The 22,670-nt window shown below is 47.4% G+C and overlaps 1 protein-coding gene across 1 annotated transcript in view; it reads left to right on the forward strand.

Moving 5' to 3' along the window:
- IDUA (alpha-L-iduronidase) overlaps positions 1-22,670 on the forward strand; it is a 1,961,268-nt gene that overhangs the window by 1,795,550 nt on the left and 143,048 nt on the right. The window contains exon 13 of the mRNA XM_078676355.1: positions 17,733-17,833. Coding sequence (XP_078532481.1) covers positions 17,733-17,833 — 101 coding nt within the window. The remainder of the gene's footprint in view (positions 1-17,732; positions 17,834-22,670) is intronic.

A 22,670-nucleotide genomic window follows, 5' to 3' on the forward strand; every position in this document is an offset into this window, starting at 1 on the left:
ACAAGGTGCAAGTGGGTATTCCCATGAGAGATGTCTCTGCCATCTCCCGTGTAACATCGATTTCAGGGGAGTAAACTGTTTGGAAATGGTCTGCCAGGAGTTCAACTATCAGTGACGGGCGGGTTTGTAGCATACCTGCAGGATCCTTCAATTGCAATATATTCCTCTGACCCCCCCGTTTCTTCTCCAGCCATGCAAGGAGCCTACCAGCTTTGTCACCTACATCGTATATCCTGTGCGCTGTGGTCGCTATGTTATCTACTACTCTGCGGCGTATATGGTCGGTATGACGCTGCTGCCACAGCCGGAGCGTGTGTAGCGTGTCCCTCGTCGGGTCAGCCTCATGGCCTTCGGTAGCCCTGGCGAGTTTGTCTTCTAGGTCTAATAGTTCCTGTTTTTGGGTGCGCTTATATCTCGTGATAGTGGAGATAGCCTGCCCTCGAAGAACCGTTTTGTAGGCCTCCCACAAAACAGAGGGAGACGTTACCGACCCTTCGTTCTCAGCGAGGTAAGACCTCGTTTCTCTTTTCAGTGTTTTAGCCACTTGCGGTACCCTAAGGTACCCCGGGTAGATCGGGTAGATGCGCTTCCGGGTCCACTCAGGATTGGAAAGAACCAGTGTCAACGGGGAGTGATCCGAGACACCCCTCGGCTTAATTTGCACGTCATCGATAGCGAGAAGACCGTGTCCCAGTGTTAGGAAATAGTCGATCCGTGATAGGCTATCATGGACCGCCGAGTGGTATGTGTACTGCTGGTCGTTCGGGTGGAACTGCCTCCAGAGGTCTACCAAACCCTGTGCTTCCAGGAAGCCATGCAGCCGGGAAGGCCCGGGGGTCTGTGTTCGCACCGGGAATCTGTCATGTGCATTGTGTACCACCGCGTTAAAGTCCCCTCCTAAGATGAGATCCCCCTCCGGGAGTTCCAACAGAAATCTCCCTAGTTCTGGGAGAGCGACTGCGTGCAGCGCCGGCGGAATATACACCGAGACCACATTTAGCGGCCTTCTCTCCCACTGTCCATGTGTCGCTGCAAAGCGTCCCTGCGTGTCTACTTTTGTGGACTGGACTATGAACCGAGAAGAGTGGTGCATGAGAATCCCTGTACCACGGGACCCCCTAGTGAATGCTGAGTGAACAATCATACGGTAGCCTTTCCTGTCTAGGGCTTGCGTTGCTGTGCCGGTCAAGTGCGTTTCCTGTAGTAGGACTAGGGCTGGACTCAATCTTTTTATGCTTTGCAATACTAATCCTCGTTTGACCTTGTCCCCCAGCCCCCTCACATTCCATGTCATGAGTTGCAACGGTGTCACCCGCCCCAGTGTAGAATCCCCCCTCCCTGCTTCAGCTCGTGTGGTGTGTGCCATAGCGTCTGTGGTAGAAAGTATGTATTTGCCGCATTGACTGCGTTCGAAGGAGTCGCCAGGATACAGCTATACTACGTGCATGCGCCATAAAATTCCAATCTTGACCAGTGTAACAGTCTAAAAATTGCATAACCTCCCAACCCCCAACTCCCCCCCTCCCTGCTAAACGGACTCAGAACTGCCCGCCCCCCCAACTCAGCAGAGTGCCTGACCCAAGCCCAAAACACAGTACTTGCTCGCTGGGGTGAAGGACTCTCCGGAGTCGGCGGCCCCCTCCTTGGCCACGGAGGACCTCTGCCCAGTGTCCTTGGCGGCTCGCCCGGTCAGCGTTGCAATCGGCCTACGGAGGCCACATCAGGAAATCATTGTTCTTCGTTATCTTCCGTTTCTGGAATGTCGTTTAGAGGTGAGCGCATTTCCGCTTCTCCTCCGGATGCCTGGGAGCCCGGACGGGATCCGTTGGTGCGGTGCTTGTTCGGTCTGTTGGAACGGCGAGGGTGCCCCGCTGGTCTCCAACCTTCCAGTCCGTCCTGCGCTGTCTCCGGCGTGTCAAAGAACCATGTTTTATTGTCTGCCACTATCCTTAGTTTGGCTGGAAAGAGCATTGAATAAGGAATCTCTCTTGCCCTAAGCTCTTTTTTTACTTCAAAGAATGTCCTCCTTCTACGTGCAACCTCCGCCGTGTAATCTGGAAAGAATGCCAAGGTGGAGTTCTGGAGTTTGATGGGGGGCGAGGTTCTTGCTGCTTGTAGGATCGCATCCCTGTCTCTAAAATTGAAGAGTCGAGCAATGATCGGCCTAGGGTTAGCGCCCGTTTTCGGGCGTCCCCCCGGGACTCGGTGCGCCCTTTCCACTGTGAAAAAATCGGAGAGACCTTTAGGCTTCAGGTGTTGTTTGATCAGCTCCTCCACATACAGGTCCATCGCTCTTGTGTCTTCCGATTCCGGAACCCCTATTATGCGGATGTTATTCCGTCTCGAGCGCCCCTCCTGATCATCCAGCTTGTCACGCAGTTCCTTGTTTTCCTTCGAGATCCGTTCCATGCTTATCTGCAGTTCTGAAACATCCTCCACCAAGGACTTGGTTACCACCTCCATTGTATTCACTTTTTCTGACATTTTATGGAAGTCCGCCCTTATTAATGTTATTTCCGCTGAGATCGATCCCACTGTTGCCTGCACTTGAGTTAGGGCCCGCATCACATCATCCAAGGTCGCTTTTTTCCCCCCCGCCGGTTCCGCGGGTTTGCCCATTTGCATTTTAGCGTCTGTTGGGGAGGAAGGTGTTTTATCATAAGCGTATCTTTCAAGACGGGATTGCGCGGTCCCTCCCTTCGGCCCCTTACCGGCCATCTTAGTGATCACGTCTGTAGCGTCCCGCAGAATTCTGCCCGTTGTGGGTATCGTCTCTAGTGGTGCTAAGGCTGTTGGGAAGCAACCCCGGAGTGTTTGGGTCGACCAGTCACAGTGTCCACTAGTCGGCGGACTTTCCTCCCCTTCCTACCAATCCAGTGGTGGGTGCGACCATCGCCTTGTGCCGCGCTCAAAGTACAGACTGTTTGTGGTCTAAATCAAGTGTTTATGGCGTCTGATGGTCTGCTGCCTCCCCTCACTTACGTTTTCCTGGTGCACTTCGCCTGTGGGATTGGTGTCCGGGGTGGAGCAGCCCCGGATGCCGTCCTTGTCATTCCTCCCCTCAGCAGCTAATGGCAGGTGCCGCCTGTGGTCGCTTTAGTTGTAAGGCCGGTCTCACTCCGGCCACAGCCGATAGGCGCCAACGTGTCCGCCACTGGAAATGCGTGCGCAGCGTTTCTCAAACGTCGCGCTCGGGGGTATCGCCGTCCGCAACGTGAACCGCCCTGCAGTAGGGCTGAAGAGTTGGGTTGCCCGCGCCTTTGCCCCGGTACGGAAGTCCGTGGCACCGCTGCACACGAAGGGGTGCGGGGCCCCAGGAGGCCGGGTTCGTGCTCGGAACACCGCTTCCCTCCAGCGGTGTCCGAGTCGGGCTGTGTGCCGGCCCGCCACTTCCTGCAATGGCGCCACTGCTCGATGGGAGCCCCGGGGTCAGTATCTTGGCTCACCCGGGAAAATGTAGTGTGGGCGGTGCCACCCTTTGATCCCTGCCGGCGGCACCGGGTCTCGTACAGGCTGGGACGGCTCTCTCACAGTTCCATGCCCCGGGCTCTACCGTGCTCGGCGGACAAGATGGCGGCTCCGGTCCTAGAGTCGGCAGGGCCATCCGATCCTACTGCTGGCCGGGTGCGCTCCCGACACTCGCCGAGTCGCCGTCAGTGCTGCTAGTCCCTCCAATCCCGGGCACCTCTAGTCCGGTGTTGACGCTGATCCGCTGCTCCCTCCGTCGCCCCGAGCACCTCCACGAGCAGGCGCTTCCGGTGCTTCCTCGCTTCGCCTGCAGCACTTCCTGTCCGCTCTCCGCGCCAGGCAGCTCCCCGGCTCCAGTTCTCCTTAGCGGCCTGAGCGGGCCACCCACTTAACTTCACTTCCCGCCGTCGGATTTATGTTCCGCTTGTCTCAGTTTGTGCCGCCCGGTCCTGGGCTTCGGTACCTTCCCGCAGGGAAATATTTTGCACCGGATCAGTATTCGGATCTTCAAGGAGGCTGCTTCAACCGCGGAGCTCGCCTTCTATGCTGCCGCCATCTCCGGCTGCTAGCCACGCCCCCCACGTAAGACTATTTTAATGTAATGTATTGAAGTAACATTTTTTTTTAGATTGGTTTCTTTCTCTGGGAATTCTTTTACAAATGGATGGTGACTTCATGTGACTCTCCGGAGGTACTGCTTTATCACTCCACTTATTCCTTACATACACATTCTTTTTGAAGAGTTTTATTACATCCATATTCAAGTGAACCATATTTTTATTTTTTACCTTATTCAGCTCTACTACAGAAACTTTATGAACCTTCAACCGAAATACTGGTGAATGTAGTTGACTATTTCTTATGATTCATACCTCTCTTCATTGCAATATTGAATGAGACTGTTGGACTGACTTTACTCCATACACTTCATATATTTTTCTTTGCTTTTCTCCTCATTGCAATATTGAATGGAACTATTTTACTAACTTTATACTGTACTTACACTTCACAATATTATTCCTGTTCATTAGTGTCTTCAACTATGCAGAACGTTGCAACACCGCCTTTCTTCCTGTCATCTCCTGGTGATCCACTAATCAAATGGCAAAAGTGGAAGAAAGTTTTTGAAAGATATGCCAAAGTCTGAGGCACTAACCTTAGCGCAGAAATGAGAACTGCTCTACTTCTACACGGTCTTGGCTCAGAAGGTCAAGAAGTGTTTGATCATTTACCTGCTATTGATGATCAAAGCTTGAATGAGTACGAAATAGGTTTCTTGAAATTAGATAAATATTATTTACCTAAAGTTAGTACTATCCTAGAACATTATCATTTTGGTCGCAGGACACAAAATGATGGTGGGTCTGTGGAAAACTACATTACTGCGCTAAGAAAGTTAGCTTTGTCATGTAAGTTTGGTGCCTTGGTGGAGGAAAGGATACGAGATCAGTTCATGTTAGGGTGCAATGTTGAAAAAGTCAGGAGTGATCTGTGGCAAAAAGATGAACCATCACTTGATGAGGTGATCACCATTGCTAAACAAATAGAACGTTCTTTAAAATGTGTAGAAGTTATTACTAAGTGTGAAACTAAGGATAATAGTGTTCATTCTGTAAAAGGGAATTTGAAAGAGAGAAATACAAAGAAAAGTGTGTTTACTAAGCCAGATACAAAAATGTATGCCAGACCACAATTGAAATCTCACCACACTTTTCAACATAAGTGTTATATGTGTGGTCAAGATGGCCATCTAGCGAATGACATGAAGTGCATAGGTCTTAAGTCTACTTGTTCACATTGCAAAAAGATTGGTCACTTCACTGCTGCTTGCAAGGCCAATAAAACCATAGGGAAGGTTTACGCAATTACTTGTGACAGCAATAGTGATAGTGATGTTTGCTTGGAATCTGACTGTGGTCAAATTGTGTCTCAAGTTAGTGACAATTCAAAAAACGGCCCTTTGGATGACATCTGTGTTGAAGGTAAAACCACAAAGTACTTTTTGATTCGGGGACAAAAATAACTATTGTGTCTAAGCAATTTTATATGTCTAATTTGATAAACACTCTGAAGATCTTGAAGGCTGACATTAATTCCACCGCCTACGGGGGTGAGCCCATAAAACTTAAGGGATATTTTTTCTGGTTTAATTTAGTGTCTCATGAAAGGGTGATCGCATCCTTAGTTGGTTTCACCAGAGGTATTTAGGATTAATACTAGATCCCAATAATGAGCCGCCTATCATTTTGAAAGAGAACTTTTTAGTGAGTGATGTGTCATCCAATGATTGTGATAATGACTTCCCCCTCATCTCTCAAGAACAATTTTCCAAGTGTTTTCAGGAATGAATTAGGGTGTTTGCTTGGGTATGTTCATAAGATAAGATTAGTCTCAGGAGCTTTATTTTTTATTTTTTTATTTTATAAAGTTTTATATAGTGCAAACTTGAACCGAATCGGGTATCAGAGCACTATTCATAGCACCAGTTGCATTACTTGAGGACACATTTAATTGCTGTTTCAATACACGCACCTGTGCCTTTTTGTAACACGGGAGACGCCGCTGCAGTTTGAGAGTTCCTGCCGCTGCCTGGGGGAACTCTGCCGACCTGCTGAACTTCGTTCTGGGCTGTGCTTTCCTTCGAGCAGGGAGAAAGCCTTACCTGCCATCCTTAGTCCCCCCCGCCGCCGCATCTTGGAAACACCTGCGGCCGCAGAGCGGGGGGACTACACCTCCCATAAGGCATAGCTGAAGCTGACCGGCCGCACACGCCCTACTACGCGCCAGGAGGCTCACAAAAGACCAGCACTCTCTACGCGTCGCGGGACCCACGCAGGCAGCGCTGAGCCAAGCCCGGGCAAAGGGCGGGCCCTCTGTGGCCCTCGGAGGCCAGAAGAGGCTGGGCTGGGTCACCCACCTTTCACCTCTCACAGGACAGATTGGAACTGCATTGAACTTGATACGGTAAACTGAAGGGGAGCTTCCTAAATCAGCCCCAAGTACTAACTGTGATACAGTGTGTCCTTGTTTTTGTATTATCGTACTGAAAAATCCTGTCATACATGCCAATGTCAACCCGCTCAGGAAGGAATGGGACGAAGGGAGGGGGGGGTGTGAGTGGTACCATGGACCAATTCATCACTCGCGCTTTCTCTGTCCTAGAAAAAGAGATCGCTCTAATAGAGCGGCGCATTTCCCTAGAATTAATGCATGGTGAACGTTCCTCGCTGGGCCCTCTATCTAGAGCTTTGTCGCCAGCTACGATCCAGGTGCCCGCTGATTTCGAAAGCAACCAGCCGGGGAATATACCTTCCAATGAAGGGAGTCCTGGGATCACTGCATGCACGCTTACTGCATCAGGCAGTGGGCCTCGCCTAGATACACAGTCAACACCGCAGAGGGTTGCCTCACAGACAATGCTCACATCAGTCCTAGACCTATCATCGTCTTCGACTGTATCTGAGCACTCTGAGCATTCATGTATGGAAGGGTCAAGCTTAGCCACCAATAAAAGGAAGAGGGCCTCTAGTGGCTCTATGGGGGGAGGCCTCCCGTTACCAAAAAAAACGAAAACTCAAAAACCTGACGCAAGAGGGCGGAGAGACGGGCAGGGGGGGATAGTAGATCTAAACTCTCTCCACTCGGATCCTGGAGCTGCTGTTAAGGGCCGCCTCTCGATGGTCGCGGCAGCGCCACCAGTTATCTGTCCTAAATTACCCATATCTACCCCGGGGGGGGATATCCAACAGCCTCCCATTTTGCTCCACTTAGAACAGATCCTGACCTCACTTGCACTGCCAATCTTGCAGAGGGTCAAGGTGCTAACAGAGAGGCTTGACCACCATAGCAATGATCTCCGCCCCCAGAAATCCCCAATAGATCCTATATCCCCCCAGAAGCTGGTAGGAACTAATGCTCCTTCAGTCCCCAGAGTTCCAGCCAAAGCGACCACTAAGGCTATGGAAACAAAAATAGGGAACCCTGGGGGAAAAACCAAACCCAAGCCCCTAAGCTTACAAAATAAGGCAAAAGAAACCCTTAGGGGCCCCTCCTCTCATTCCAAGGGTGAAGCTAATATTGTGGACAAAACAACAGCGGTTCTTCGGGGTGATCGGCCGCCGATAGATATAAAGTCTGGGGCAGCACCTTCCAATGCCCGGACCGTGGCCCATGCTAATCTACCTCCGGGTTGCCAGCCTTACGTAGTGGTACTGACCGAAGTTCCAGTGCTTGAGCCTGGGAAACCCGAATCCTATCACGAGTTGAAAAATAAAACCATGCATTGGCTGGATGGTAATAGACCCCTTCCAGCCTACTTGGATGGCAACATTTTGCATGTGAGGAGGGTGGATTGGGTTGGGAGCAGGGTCAAGGACATTCCGGGGGATTGCATTCTTGTCAATTTTAGGGACCCTCGGGTATCCAGGTACATCTGTAGCCAGCAGGGCAACTATAGCTGTAGTGGGATCGGAACTTTTGAGCTGGGCCATTTCTACATGCAGTTTGATGGCTATCAGTCCCATAGAAACCCTCAGTACTATCTTGGGTGTGGGAGCACCAGAGAGTTAGCCCGTATAAACCATATTGCATATCGAACATCCACCCAGAACCAATTTTCAGGTCCTATGGAGGTCACATTAGCTACTGACAGGTAGACACCTGCCCGTTAGCTGTGCCAGCCATGGAAACTGGAGGGAATCCGTTTCGAGGGAATAGGGTATCACAGCGACATCGGGGCATCCCAGTATTTATCACCGTCACCACTTGTAAAATCAATGGTCCCTGTATTTATCCCAGTCCCCTGAATTCTACCTAGTCACTCCGTTAGTGGCGAGGAAGGCAACCATGTGAGGAGGATGAACATCCCTACAGAACCTATTGGTAGCCTTGAATACTCTGTAGACGACCCTGAAGAGAGCCTCCTCCTACAAGCGCAGGCTCTAATGACTGAGGTTCTAGCTCCCCAATTTGAAGGAGAAACCAGTCCACAACCCAAGTCAGTGTATCCCAGTACAGTGGATATTGGCCCTCTCCTAAAGTCCCCTCATACTTCTGAGGGCACAGTAGTGGCCGGCTGCCCGATTAAGATGTTGTCCTGGAATATTGCGGGCATTTCAAAGAAACTTGACCAGCCGTATTGGAATGCCCTAGTCGATGCTTATTCTATCTGTATCTTCCAGGAAACCTGGAGTTTAGTGCCTCACCATAAAGTGGGCTACACCACCTACCATCTGTCGGCTATACCCTCAAAAACAGGGAGAGGTCGCCCATCTGGCGGACTTCTAGTCTGGGTGAGCATTTCATTAGGGTGCTCTATCAAGCAAATACATTGCAGCTCACCAGATATTCTTAGGATCACAGTATACGGTGGTCGGATAGACAAAGTCCTTGAAGTATTTAATGTGTATGCTCGTGGCACCCAGGGCGGCATTCCATCTCCCACTGTGGCTCTACTAGAAGACCAACTTAAGAGCTGCAACCAGGACGCTTATATCCTGGTAGCAGGGGATTTTAATTGCACCTTCGAGCCCTTGGCAGCCTATGATATTCTCGGTACAGCTGAAGATGATGCCAGGAGAGGTATACCCGCTCTCCAAACTGGCCCGATTCGGAAGTGGACGCAGCGGGCGATCCAGATGAACATGCACACCTTGGAATTCGGCTTACGAGCAGTGAATGGTAGGACCACCTCTGATCTGATTGGGGCTTGCACTTACAACAGGGTAAACCATGCCACGAGGATTGACTACATTCTCCTCGATCTAAATCTGTGGCGCTACCTGGTGGATATGGAGGTATGTTCAACAACTGATAGTGACCATAACCCCCTTTCACTGAGTCTACATTCTATATGGAAGGGAGTTGAAGAACACGTAACGGTGCCACTCATGCTCACTAAGGAAGTTACCCCATCTAACTGTGGTAGGCGCCTAAAATGGTGTAAACTTGTTCTGGATCCAGGGAAAATGGAGAACATTGAGGTTATCCTGTCTGCAGCGCAGGTTAAAATGCAGGCAATAGATATAGACCAATGCGGCCAATCTAAGGTATCAGAAATATTCCAAGAAACCCTCCAAGCACTAGGTAGTATATTCCTAGTCCGAAGCAGAGGCTCCGCACAGAGGAAACCCCATAGGCCCACCGCCAAGGAGGGGTGATACACACCTAAATGCCGGTCATGCTAAAACAACGTTGGTAAAAGCTGTGAAAAGCAGGTCTCAAAGATCCATCCAGCTGGCGCGTAGGGATACAAACAGGCTGTCATTGAGGCTAAAAGAGACTGGGAAAACGAGTACAGGTGCGCGCTCAAGGAGGCTATCCTGGGGAGAGACTCAGCCCGCTTCTGGAATCTCATTAGATTAAAGGACAGATCCACCAGTGAGTCCATAACCTGCAATATAGTGGGTGAAGTCTGGTTTGACCATTTCTCGAAATTGTATTCTTGCTCCCAGAGTAGGCATTCTGAACCAACTCCCCTGATCTGCTTGCCAACCTTAATGGATGTGGATGGTACCCACTTTGCGGACAGGGAGGTGGAGGACGCCATTCGTGCCATCGTGCCGCAGAAAGCTCCTGGGCCCGACGGTATTCCGGGTGATCTCCTCCGTTCCGACCCCCGCAAATGGGCAAAGATTATTTCTACCCTTCTTAATTCCATCAATAATGGGCGCCCCATCCCTGCGTCCTGGAAGGGGGCAGAGGTCATCCCGATCTTCAAAAAAGGAGATAGGGGCGAGCCTGCAAACTATCGCCCAATCAGCCTTATTGACTCCACACAGAAGGTTATTGGGAAGGTGATCCTTATGAGAATCTTGCTATGGGTTGATGATAACAGGATTCTCTCGGACTGCCAAGCGGGTTTTAGATCTGGAACAGGAACGATCGAGCAGGCCTTCAGGCTCCTACTCATTTATTGGAAAACGGTCCTTGTGGAGAAGGGAAGCCTCTATTTGGCATTTATAGATCTCAAGACGGCCTTCGATTTGGTGCCCCGGGCTCGCCTCTGGGGAGTGCTATCTGAAATGGAAATCCCAGGTTACATCTTGTCATTGCTGGTGCGGCTCCACGATGGTAATTTTGCCCAAGTGAGGTGGGGTACCCAGGGGCAAAAGACTAGAAGAATCCGGGTGGACAGGGGCTTCTGCCAGGGATGCGTTCTTGCCCCCACTCTGTTTTCACTTTATGTGAACGGAGTGGTGGAGCACTTAATGAAGATCCAGTCTGACGCACCATCCCTGGCAGGCGAGCGTATTCCAACCCTCCTGTTCGCCGATGATACTCTTCTTCTTTCTAAATCCCCAGTTGGGCTCCAGAACCTCCTTGATAGCTTTCAGATCTTTTGCGCATCAAGGGGGCTTGTGATAAACACCAGCAAGACTAAATATCTGGTACTGAACCCGCCAAGAAAACTGGGAAGGCCCCCCGTCTTAAACTCTGAGCCCCTTGAGAGGGTCATGGAATTCGACTATCTTGGCATCCGACTTTTGGATTCCATGAAGTGGAACTCCCACGTGCAGAAGATGTTATTGGGCCATAAGAGGGTTACGGGGGCCTTCTTAAAGGAACAGCGCTCTGCCTCTATTAGACCCATTGGTCCAGTAATTGATATATACAGGGCCAGGGGGGTAAGCGCGGCCCTTTATGGAGCAGAACTTTGGGGCTCTAGCAATACGGAGCATTTGGACAAATCTGAAAATAGATTCCTAAGGGAATTAATGGCACTCCCACAGAGCACGCCTATGGTGCCTTTGTTGCTGGATCTTGGGTGCCATGCTATTAGCGACCTGGCAAAACTTTGCCCACTTCTATTGTGGGCGCGGCTATGGCGGGTCCCAGAATTGGCCAAATACGCAGAAGGCTTGGCAGAGGTGATGTCTACTATGGGCTGGCAAAAAATCAAATGGCTCCAAGATGTCAAGTCCCTACTGTTTAACCTGGGCCTTCGCGAGTCCTGGGAGAATAGATCAGCTCCACCAAAAGCAGTAATAAAGAACCTCTATTGGAATTGGGTTTCAAGCAAGCGTAACTGTGACCCGAAGTTGGGAAGTGTAACGAACAGGTTCCTAACGATTAAGGATGTTATGTTTACCGAGCCATATCTAGATATTATTCACAAACCTCTAGACAGGGCACTGTATTTTAAATTTAGGATCGGTACCTTACCTGTAAGGGAATTTACTGTACGCTGGAAAACCCAATTCCAAACGTCTTCTGCTTGTCCCTGTTGCACTTTAGGAACAGAGTCCATGGCGCATTTCTTGTTTGCTTGCCCGGCCTACAGAATTTCATGGGGTTACTGGCTTAAACCATTGTGCAAAGCATTGGGTATCAGAGATTACGTTGTAGCATTGCGTATCCTCTCATCGAATTCTAGCCCTTTGTGTGCCACTGGCCTGGCCAAATATTTAAGTTGGGCTTGGTCGATTAGAGTAAAAAGGTTGAAAGAAAATGTTTAATCCTTGTCTTAAAGTTTTGTAATGTATAACAGTTCTTTTACTTTTCAACAAGCAGAATACACTTAATGTGTAAACCTGTGTTGCTTAAAAAAGGGAAACTGTAATTATAGTTTACTACCCTTCGGGAAATACTAATGTACCCTAACGAGTAAACTTGTGTTTTAGAGGAAATTGTGATAGCTTGTTGAAATCCAGTTGAGTTTAAGGGTTCCAAGCTGTGTTTTATTGTCATTTTAATGTTGGTGCTTTTAAGATATGTTTTATATCGAAATAAAGCCTTATTTACTTACTTAATACATTAATTTTTGTTAGGCACGGGGAGATTAAGTGATTTGCCCAGAATCACAGAATGTTTAGCGTCATTGCCGAGACTCTAACCCAGTTCCCCAGATTCGAGGCCGACCGCCCTCACTGGGAAAGTGCGGGGAGATCCCATTGCTGTGAGAGAAGAAATGAAGGGAGAGTTGGAAAAACTTAAAGCTGAAGGGATAATCGAAGAGGTTAAAGGTGGTTGACACCAGTGGTCGCAGCCAGAAAGGCCAATGGAAGTCTTCGTTTGTGCATTGATTTGAGAGAACTTAATAAGCAGGTCATAGTAGATAGGTATCCCCTTCCAAAAATCTCAGATATGTTGATGTTACTACAAGGAGCAAAGGTATTTTCTACATGGACTTAAAGTCCGCCTACTGTCGTGTATTTCTATAGGTTCTGAATCAGTCCCCCTATTCCTGACCCTATTCTGGTTAAACTAACTATCAAGTTAACTAACAGTCAGCCCATGAGGCAAGAAAACCCCCATGATGCAGATACCGTTATCTGACGCAGTCACACTACGGCACAGGAACGTGTTATCTGATTAGGTCATAACGCTTGAGATCTAATTAGACAAGCGACATTCCTCCAGCCCCTGATAAGGCATACGACGTTCTCATAACAAATCAAACCTATGACAACCTGGATAATCCGTGCGGCCATTGTTTTGATTTCACAGAGAACTTTAGTAAAGAATGTGCTAACGAGCAAGTCGTATGACATCTTTATTGACGTACCTATGTCCATCCTTACGTCAATCTCGGCACCTTTAAGGTATAAATATTGCCGACCTTGCCCTATGCAAACACACGCGTGGTGACAAGACGGAGCAGCCATACTTGCCGAAGCCGAGAGCAGAAGCAGACCCCGCTGGCAGCAGCCCCGCCTTCCTGACGCGCTGAGAGACGCGCTGCTATCTCAAGCCGAGAGACCCAGCACCGGCGCTTTCGGGCAGCCCTCTGAGGCAGCCTGGAATATCGAGAGCAGAGAAAGAGATACCATTCCTCATTCATCCTAACTTCCAGGTACAGAACTGAATAACCCCTCACAGAGAATTCTTTAGTTATTCACTTGGCAAAAACAAACTTAACTTAAACTGTAACTTTCTATTCCCGCCCACGCATTAGACTTAGGTCAGGTACACGGGGTAGGCGTATTTAGAAACACCAGTTGAGTACGTTTAGTCAAATGTATATGTGTATGTAAATATATTTTAATCATTTTAAACATCATATGGCTCAGAAACCATATCAATGTTTTTACAGTATTATTTTATACTATTGTTTCTAATGTATGCACTTTACTTAACTATAAGTATTGCAATAATATCGATCCATTTCTCTTGTACGAGAAAAGAGACTGATCAATAAATAACACCTTTTTATTGAACACGCCCGTCTCTTCCTTTTCTCTACATTCTGATGAGACTAAGAATGCACGTACTGACTGAGTAAAATAATTGCCTTGTGCTCACACGACTCTTGAGATTGACTCTTGATTAGGGGAGAGCAAAGTTGTCATGTTCTATGGTTGTCAGAAACTAAATCCCTTCTTGTCTAATCAGGGGAGTTAACTCCTTCCTTGAACATTCGAGAAAGTTTCTAGCGAACTCTGAGCTTAGCTGGCAAACCCAAAAATTAAGTCTAGTATCGACAGTAGTAGACCTAGTTAACGTCTGGCCTAGGCCTTTACTGCTGTAGGTACTATTCCAAGGCGCAGAGCCTATTGGGAAAATAGGAGCTACACTACACTACCATCAAATTAAGTTGGATAAAAAATTCAAGGATCTGACTTCCTTTATTACACCTTTTGTGACTTTTAGATTTATAATACTTCCTTTTGGGCTGGTGTCAACAGCATCATGGTTTCAGAGAGCATTGGAAAATGTGTTGAAAGGACAATCAGGAGTTAAGATCTACCAAGATGATGTGTTAATATATGGGAAAGATGAAAGTGAACGTGATTGGAGACTTAATTAAGTACTTAGAAGATTCCATGATAACAATCTTACTGTGGTTAGACAAATGTAAATTTAGAAGATCTTCTATCGATTATCTAGGTCATACAATTTCAGGCCAAGGGGTGGAACCCAAGGGAGATTTGATTGATACCATACAAAACGTAGCCTCTCCGATTGATAAAGAAGAACTAAAGAAATTTCCTGATATGGCTGAATATCACAGCAAATTCATTAAGGACTTTTCTGTAAATTGCGTCAATATGAGGAAGGTGTTGTGTAAAGGCGTTGAGTTTGTTTGGTCTGATGCTTGTGAGGCAGAGTTTAAAGAAATCAGAGAAATGCTTAGAATTACCCCTAAATTGAAGAGTTTCGATCCTTCAAAAAAATCCACCCCTATCACGGATGCCAGCATGAAAGGGTTGGGGGCTGTCCTGCAACAAAGAGATGGTGATGGCGAGAATGTAATTTTATTCTTGTCACAAAGCCTTCGTGGGGCTAATTGCTATATTCAGTTATTGAAAGGGAGGCCCTTGTGGTTCATTGGGCTGTAAAGAAATCAAAAATCTCCTATGGGGTCTGAAGTTTGTAGTGCGTATGGATCACGAACCTCTTTGTCAAATGTTTAATAAAAATGGCATTGATGCCATTTCCGGAAGAATATCCAAATGGGTGGTTGCACTTCAAGGTTATGACTTTGAAGTTGAGTATCTTCCAGGAACCAAAAATAACATTGCTGACACGCTTTCTAGACTCGTTAGTGACAAATTCAATTAATGGGTTTGCAATATTGAGAGTGATGGCATGAAGGAAAGCAGATGGTGTGAACAATGTAATTTGGACACAGAACTTATGGAGCTGTCCTTATTACTCAAAAAAGGATGGGACACCAAGGTAAAGGGGATTGTACAAGATATTGGAACGTAAGGCATGAACTGTCTGAATATTTCGAGGGACCATATTGGTTCCACCGGTTTCTCTCGGTCAAGAGCTCCTTGATTTGGCCCACCAGGGAGTGTCCAAAACAAAAGGAAGACTCAGACGCAATTACTGGTGGCCTGGTATGGACCTGCAGGTTGAGCGCTTGGTTAGAGAGTATGTGCTGTGCAGTTTGAGTGAGAAGAGCCTTAAACCTAGAGTTCGACCAATGGTTGTCAGAGAGCGTCCAAAGGGGCCCTGGGATGAATTAGCGTTTGAAATGTTAGGGCCCATAAAAGGGAATGGGTGTGAAAATTATGTATTTGTACTTATAGACATGTATTCCAGATGTCCGGAGGTAAAAATCAGCAAGGGTATCGAGACCAGACATGTCATTTCATTCCTCAGAGATATATTTGGGTGAGAAGGTTTACCTGGAGTCATACTTACAGACAATGGAGTTCAATTAGTCTCTAAGGATATGGAAGAATATTTACTAAGTTGTTCCATCAAGCACAAGCAATGTTCTCTATATCATCCTGAGACAAATGGAATGGTGGAACGTTTTAATCGTGTCCTTGAAGAAACTATTCCTTGGCCGAGCAGAATTGTCTAGATTGGGAAGAGGAAATTGTCAAAAAGGTGGAATTATACAGAATTTCTCCGCATGCCACCACTGGACGCACTCCTGAGTTGTTTAAGTGTAGGCGTGCTAACACCATGAGTGCTCCTTATTGGGTTAATGAAACTGAATCAAGGAGAGGTCTGAAGTTTCTGATGGTAAGTGGAAGCTTAAGGAAAGTGGAAAAGTTGAGGGGCGCAAGGTGATTTTTGATACAAAGAAAAGTGTTAAAATCACCCCTGTCAAAGTTGGTGATATTGTCATGTTAAGAGCATCTTTTGGTAGAAAGGGGTCCGGTTTGTTTCAGAAACCACATAAGGTAGTTAAAGTTTTAACTAATGCTATTAAGACAGAGGATTCACACATTTGGAATCTAAACAGAGTTGTGGTTATCAAGAACAGTAAAATTGCAAGTAATGAGAATAATGGTTTGTCTTTAAAATTACCATATCCACTGGTAGAGGAGTCCACTCCGTGCAAAGAAGCCAGGACTGTGAAATGTCAAAGAGAAAGAAGAGCTTATAGACAACCTTCTAAGTTCAAAGACTTTGTTATGTCATGGTTCTTTTCATAATTGTTTTCATTGTGCTTTTGTTTGTGGTGTTTTCCTTTCATTCTTGTACTTGGTTTTCTGCTTTATGAAGTGGGAAGGTGTGTAGTAATATACAATGTAGCTCAGTAATGTACTTGTATGCTAATACTTATTGTGTTTCACAGCCTCTGCTGATCTGTATATATTTGAGTAGCACCATGGTCATAGAACCTAGGGCACACTGATCCTTAAGTGAAGCTGGTCAGTTGCACCTGTCTTGCCCACTGGATGGATGGGAACTTTTCCTTCTTGGATTAAACTTACTTCTTCAACTTCAACATTGATTCTTCGTTTATTCAATTCCAACTAATATTACAGTACCACTAACTTGAACTGAATTTAACATTAATGGGATTCTGTCTTAAATAACTTGATTTGGTATAACAGTATATCAAGTGTCCTCTCTTATGTGGGATCTCCTATGCTTTGTACATGGTCATGCAAACAAGGATCGTGACAGGAAGCATGAGTAAGTAGTAACATCCTAGCTACTTACTGGTAATCAGTCTAGACTTTCTCAGAAAGCCACTGAACTCTTCCTTGCCGATAAAAGAATCTCGAAATGACTGTAGCTCGACTGCTTAAGTAGGACTTTAGGTAAGGAGAATTCTGTATTCTCTACCTAAGATACTGTCCCGAAAAGATGGTAAATACTTGCATGTGGGTATGCCTATTTTCACATTCCCATCATGTATGCTTATATTCAGCACCATTAAGCCAACTGTGACCACACACCATCATACATCATGCACCCCACAAACATCTTTCCATGTATGCCAAACCACAATTGGCCACCTTTTCGATAATACACTCCAAAGGAAGCTCAGTAACTTAATGCAGACTGACTAAAGTGATTCACAACCTCGCCAGGGGTAATAAGTGCTGTACAAATGCAACTGGACCGCCCAGATAAGTCCATTAGGCCTCTCAAGGGATATAGAAAGCCCTGTGTCAATGGAATGCAATGTAAAACAGGGGAGGAGGAAAAAAGGAAATATTGAAGGAAACCAACGGATTGCATTAGGGAGCAATACTTAAGGGAAGATACATTTTTGTCACAGGACAACCCCGTGGGTCTCTCTAAGAGAAGTTGCTACTCGTTTAATTAAATACTGTGATTAAAATATTTGGGACAGTTATATTGATTAAAGCAGAGTTACTTCATTATTAATAGAACTATGTTCATGTTTATATTCCTGCTTCACAGACTCCTTTGCTATGTACCAGTTTATAGAAGTAGCAAAATAAAAAAGGGATTCATTTTGTAGTTAAAGTATTTATGGTCGCAGATGGACATTGCTGAGTAAAGCACGCAACGTCACTTTTTATAACTTTCAATTGTCCATGTGTTTTAAGATAACCAATGCTTTTTACATGCACAACTAAATGTTATTTGTATTTTGACAGGTGCCTAAAAACATTTGAAGTAGAATTTTCTCCAAACGAAGCAGCTTACAGGCGGATAAATACGAAGGATACTATATTCACATTGTTTGTATATAGTCCAGGTAAACAGTAATCGTATTTGACTTCAGTGTTTACCGTATTTTCTGACTTTTACTTTTGTCTCTTTATTTATTTTCCCCTGCACTTCCATCTCCGGAGTTATTTTTTTCTTTCCCTGTCTTAATTTTCTCATTTAATTTTCTTCTGTCTTGTGCTCTCCTTTTTTACGTTGTCTTTGTGGAGCCTGGTGCTTTTGCTTCATTGTTGCCCCTGTCTGTTGTTTCCTTACATTTTCTGTTTTTGCATTATTTTCAGTGCTCGTTTTGTTTTCTTCTTTCTTTTCTGAGCTTGCGTGTTCTCAATTGTGGAGTCACTGGATTGTTATTTAACATTCTTCATTTTTTTACCATTTAATTTTATGTGTACCTTTAACTTATTTTTTTTCTGTTCCCCTCAGCTTTGTTTCCTTTTTATGCTCTTTAGATTTTCCCCTTTAAGTCTGACTTTTTTGTCATAGAAAGCATTAACCTTTGCTCATGGTTAAAAGGCTTTCATATCAGTCTCCATTGCCTGTTTTTTTTTCACAACAGAGTTTGAGGTTTTCAACCATCGTGTGTCTTAAGGGGGCCGGGTACATATTCAAACAAGTAAGCAAATAATGACATGGCATTATTACCATTGGTTGCAGATAAAGAAAGTAAAACACTGGTCAACAATACAACTAACTGGGGGGTTGCAGCCAAGCTCAATGCTGAGTGATACGCATCGAGTTCGCGCTCCCGCCAGAATTCCTAATCCTCTATAAATCCTTAAGCATACCATGATATTTTAAACTCCAAAAGGAGGTTCGGGTGTCACCTCATACACCACCGACCGACAGATCCCCCTGTTTGCGCCTGAGAAGAAGCGACGTGGCAGTATCGTGGCTGGGTCCCGCTACAAGGGGCCAAGACAGGATGGCGGCCCTCAGTGCTGTGGCGAGCGATCGAGCCTCCAGGGTCCATCAGGGGGCCGACGGAAGGTCCTGAACCTGGCAGTGGTGGACTGCGCCTGGCGGCGGTGAGAGGCTGGCTCTGGAAACCTACCCTTCCATCTCTAAATGCAGGGTGAGTGGACGGATGGAGCCTTCACCGCTGAGCTGAAGGGCAGCAGATGACCCCTCTCGGAGGCTGAATAACCCCCGGCGGTGAAGTATCGACAGAAGCGCTGTAGTGGTGGTGATAACAACACCGAGCAGAGGTATTGGTGGCCCTCCTCCTCACTCTCCCTGATTGGGGGGGAGGTGACTACATTCACGGAGTGGCTGAAGTCTGGGGCAGGAGACAGAACTGGGACACGCAAGGACCCCGGGCCTGGTGGTCTTGGCCGGGGCCTCTGGAGCCCGGGGCTCTCCTGGATGGGCCTTGCCCTAGATGAAAGATCGAGGGGCAATAACGCAATACTCCACCATATGCAGCCTGCTCTGTGTTCCACCATGGTCAGGCATCATACCTCCCCTACTTAGAGGTGCAGGGTGCGGGAAGGAACAACCAAATGACACCTGCATGGAGGTCATGGACAGGATCCTCCCCTCACCTTCCTAACGGCGCTTTAACTGTGCACCAGGCACTGGTGATGATAGTGGATGCATGATCCTGTGCCTCTGCGGACGCTGCGCTGATGGTCGGGTTGAGGCCCTGGCTGGGACCAAATCTCCTGTGATTTCCACGTGGGAGAGTGGAAGTCCTACCCGCGTCTGAAGATTCTGAGGGCTACTCGGGACAGTGTGGTTGTCGCGGTCTAGCGTGCCTTGGAAAGCGAAGGCCTACATCGACCCACAGACAACCGGCCTTGCCATAACGACATCGACCCTAATGGCTCGGCATGTCTGACCGAGAACGACGGTCATTCCATGTGAGTAGGAAAGTGCGTCAAAGATACAGCACCTAAACACTAATAAAGAAAGGCCTTCTCCCCCGTCCTAGCCTGTGCCGATGGAAAGACAGAGTTAGCCTACCACTAAGTCAGCGGTTAGGCCCACATACTAAGAGAGAAACCGGGAACATCCTATCCCTAAAAGAGATCGGGGGGAAACAGTAGCATGAACCCCAACATACGTGGAGAGGTAGAGGTGGGACGAAAACATGGCCAAAGACAAGGACCTGTAGGCCCCGAGACAGGGCAAAATGGACAAATACACCAAAGTGCTCTCGGCACACTCTAAGGTGGCGGAGGCGGCGGAGCTTCCCTCAGACATGGCCCTACTCCTTCAGGCCATTCAAAACTCCAGGGAGATGCTAGAGGGGAAGATCGGCGAGGTGTGCTCTGAGGTGTCTTTGCTTTGCCAGGATCTCCATAAGGTGTCGGAACGGGTGACAGAGGCTGAGACCCGGGTCTCAGCAGTAGAAGACACAGTCAAGGACTTCCAGAAAGGGATGAAAGAGGTACGCAACACCGCTGTGGATATGCCATGGAAGATTGATGATGCGGAAAACCATGCCCAGAGAAACAACCTCCGGTACGTGGGCTTTCCGGAGGGAGTAGAGGGATCCAATGTGACAACCTTCTTGACTAGATGGTTAACCGATATCATCCCAATGGATCAGTTCTCCCTTTGTTTCATCATAGAATGTGCGCACTGCGCCTCATGTGCTAAACCTCCTCCCGGAGCCCCGCCGAGACCTATTATTGCGGAACTCTTGAACTTCTATACCGAGACATGATCCTCAGGAAAATGCACTGTAAGGGGGAAGTCCGCTATGACATCTCGAAGATCATGACGTTCCCAGACTACAGCCATGAGGTGCAGACACAGCACCTCACCTTTGATTCTGTCAAGATTACATTGCAAGCCCTCCAGCTTCGGTACATGCTCTTGTTTCCAGCAAAATTAAAGGAACTATTCCAGGGGAGGGCTTTCTTTTTCCAGGCCCCGGAGGAGGCATGGCCATGGGTGGAGGAAAGGCCGGCATTCTAACCTTGAAAGGAGATGTCTCCAGATGCTCGGCGACAATTGATTGGACCCAAGGAAGACGGGTCACCGCTGAGACGGAACTGCACAACTTCGGGCCGACCACAGAGAATCCGTAAAGGTTCACCATATACTAGAAAATGACTCACACCTCTCACAAGGAGTCAAGATGGTCGCAAAGCGGAAGACACCACTTCTGAAACGGACACAGCACAGGGAGTTGATTTCCCCAATCAGCAATCAGACTTGGATGATTCCAACAGGTCCTCTGTCCCAGCATCTAGACATCCACTAGGAAAAGCAATCTTGGTGCTCGAACAGAGTGGGAGAGACGAAGATCTGAACAAATACGCTTCGCCCCTGGGTGTCGGGCCCATTCACTGGGTGCTGCAAGCTAAACTCCGGCGGAGAAGCTCCGCGGACTGTCTCTCACCCCCTTCTCTCTTCTTTCTCTTTTCTCTTTGCTTCTTTCTTTTTCTCTCTTCTGTCTATTTGCTGCCTTATACTTTCTGTCCCTGTCTCTTCTTCGAAGAAGTGCTGGATCTTGAACAACAGCTGAACAAACCACCTGTGCAGCAAAAACTGTAAGAGTTGGGGATTCTGGGTTTGTTAATGGGAGGGGGTGAGAGAGGTCAACAGACCGACCTATCCACACCAACCAAGGGCGGTTTCCAGAGATGAGGGAGGCAATAGTTTCGAGGGGATGGAGGGAGGTGGGCTGGGGGGTGAGAGAGGTCTCACACAGTTTGATGTTAGAAGTTTTTATGTTTGTTTGCCAAGCACTAGGATTACGAAACCGAGACTATTGCATAACTGAAGAGAACCAGGGGACATTTCCACCCCCAATCTTAACATCCCTGTTGTAATGCCACCAGTGGTAACATGGCCAGGAGTCCCACTCTGACGGCCCTGACTTTGAACATTAATGGACTGGGAGACAAGATTAAATGTGGGCTAGTGTCACAACACATAAACAACTCCACCCAGAGGCGGTAATGCTACAGGAAACGCACATCAGGGGAACACAGTGCTGGTTCATTGCCCGAGTGGCATACAGAGTCCTGGCCCACTCAGCGGGGTTCACCACTGGGGCAAGGTAGCTGGCGATCCTGATTAAAACAAATATTCACTTTCAAACCACAGGCATTTAGCATGATTCCTTAGGTAGATATGTGCGAGTTTTGGGGAGGTGGGGCCGGGTTGAGGTCCTCCTGATATGTGTATATGCACCCCCCATATTGCAGGCACCCACCATGACGAAGGTAATAGATGCGAAACACACTCCTCACTACATGTGGTAGGAGGAGATTTTAATGATGTAATGGACCTCACCATCGATCGCTCTGGGGAGGGGTCAGATGCACAATGGCCACACCACTCCAGCACTTCTCCACAACGATGGGACTGACGGAAATCAGGAGGGCAAAACATTCCCAAGCCAGGCAATATTCCTTTCACTCGGGAGCTCTTGACTCACATTCTGACTGGACTGCATATTTGTTCCCAGAGGGGAAACATATGACCCAGGGCGCGATGAATATACAGCCTGGGGCCTTTCGGACACCTCCCCACTTCTGGTGGAATTAGGTTTGAGGGAGCGAAACAAGGTGTGGGGCTTGAGACTAAATCCATGTGACCTGCAGAGCACCAAAATTGCAAAGGGTATTAAGGCAGACACTGACATCTACTTCCTAGAAAACAAGGACTCTGTCTCATTTGGCTTGACGGTCTGGGAGGCTTATAAAACTGTGTTACGTGATATGGCCCAGATTCGTATTGCATGGGAAAAGTGAGTGAAAGACAAGTGCCTGATGGATCTGGGAAAAAAATAAACGATCTAGATAAACAGGTTGTCCAATGCACCGACCCTGAACAGTCCTGTAAACTCGCAACCCTACGACGGGAATACAAGGAGCTGGCCTCCGATGCTGCCAAGCAATTGCATTTGG

Source organism: Lissotriton helveticus, chromosome 2_1 (genome assembly GCF_964261635.1).
Source record: "Lissotriton helveticus chromosome 2_1, aLisHel1.1, whole genome shotgun sequence".
Classification (NCBI taxonomy): Eukaryota; Metazoa; Chordata; class Amphibia; order Caudata; family Salamandridae; genus Lissotriton; species Lissotriton helveticus.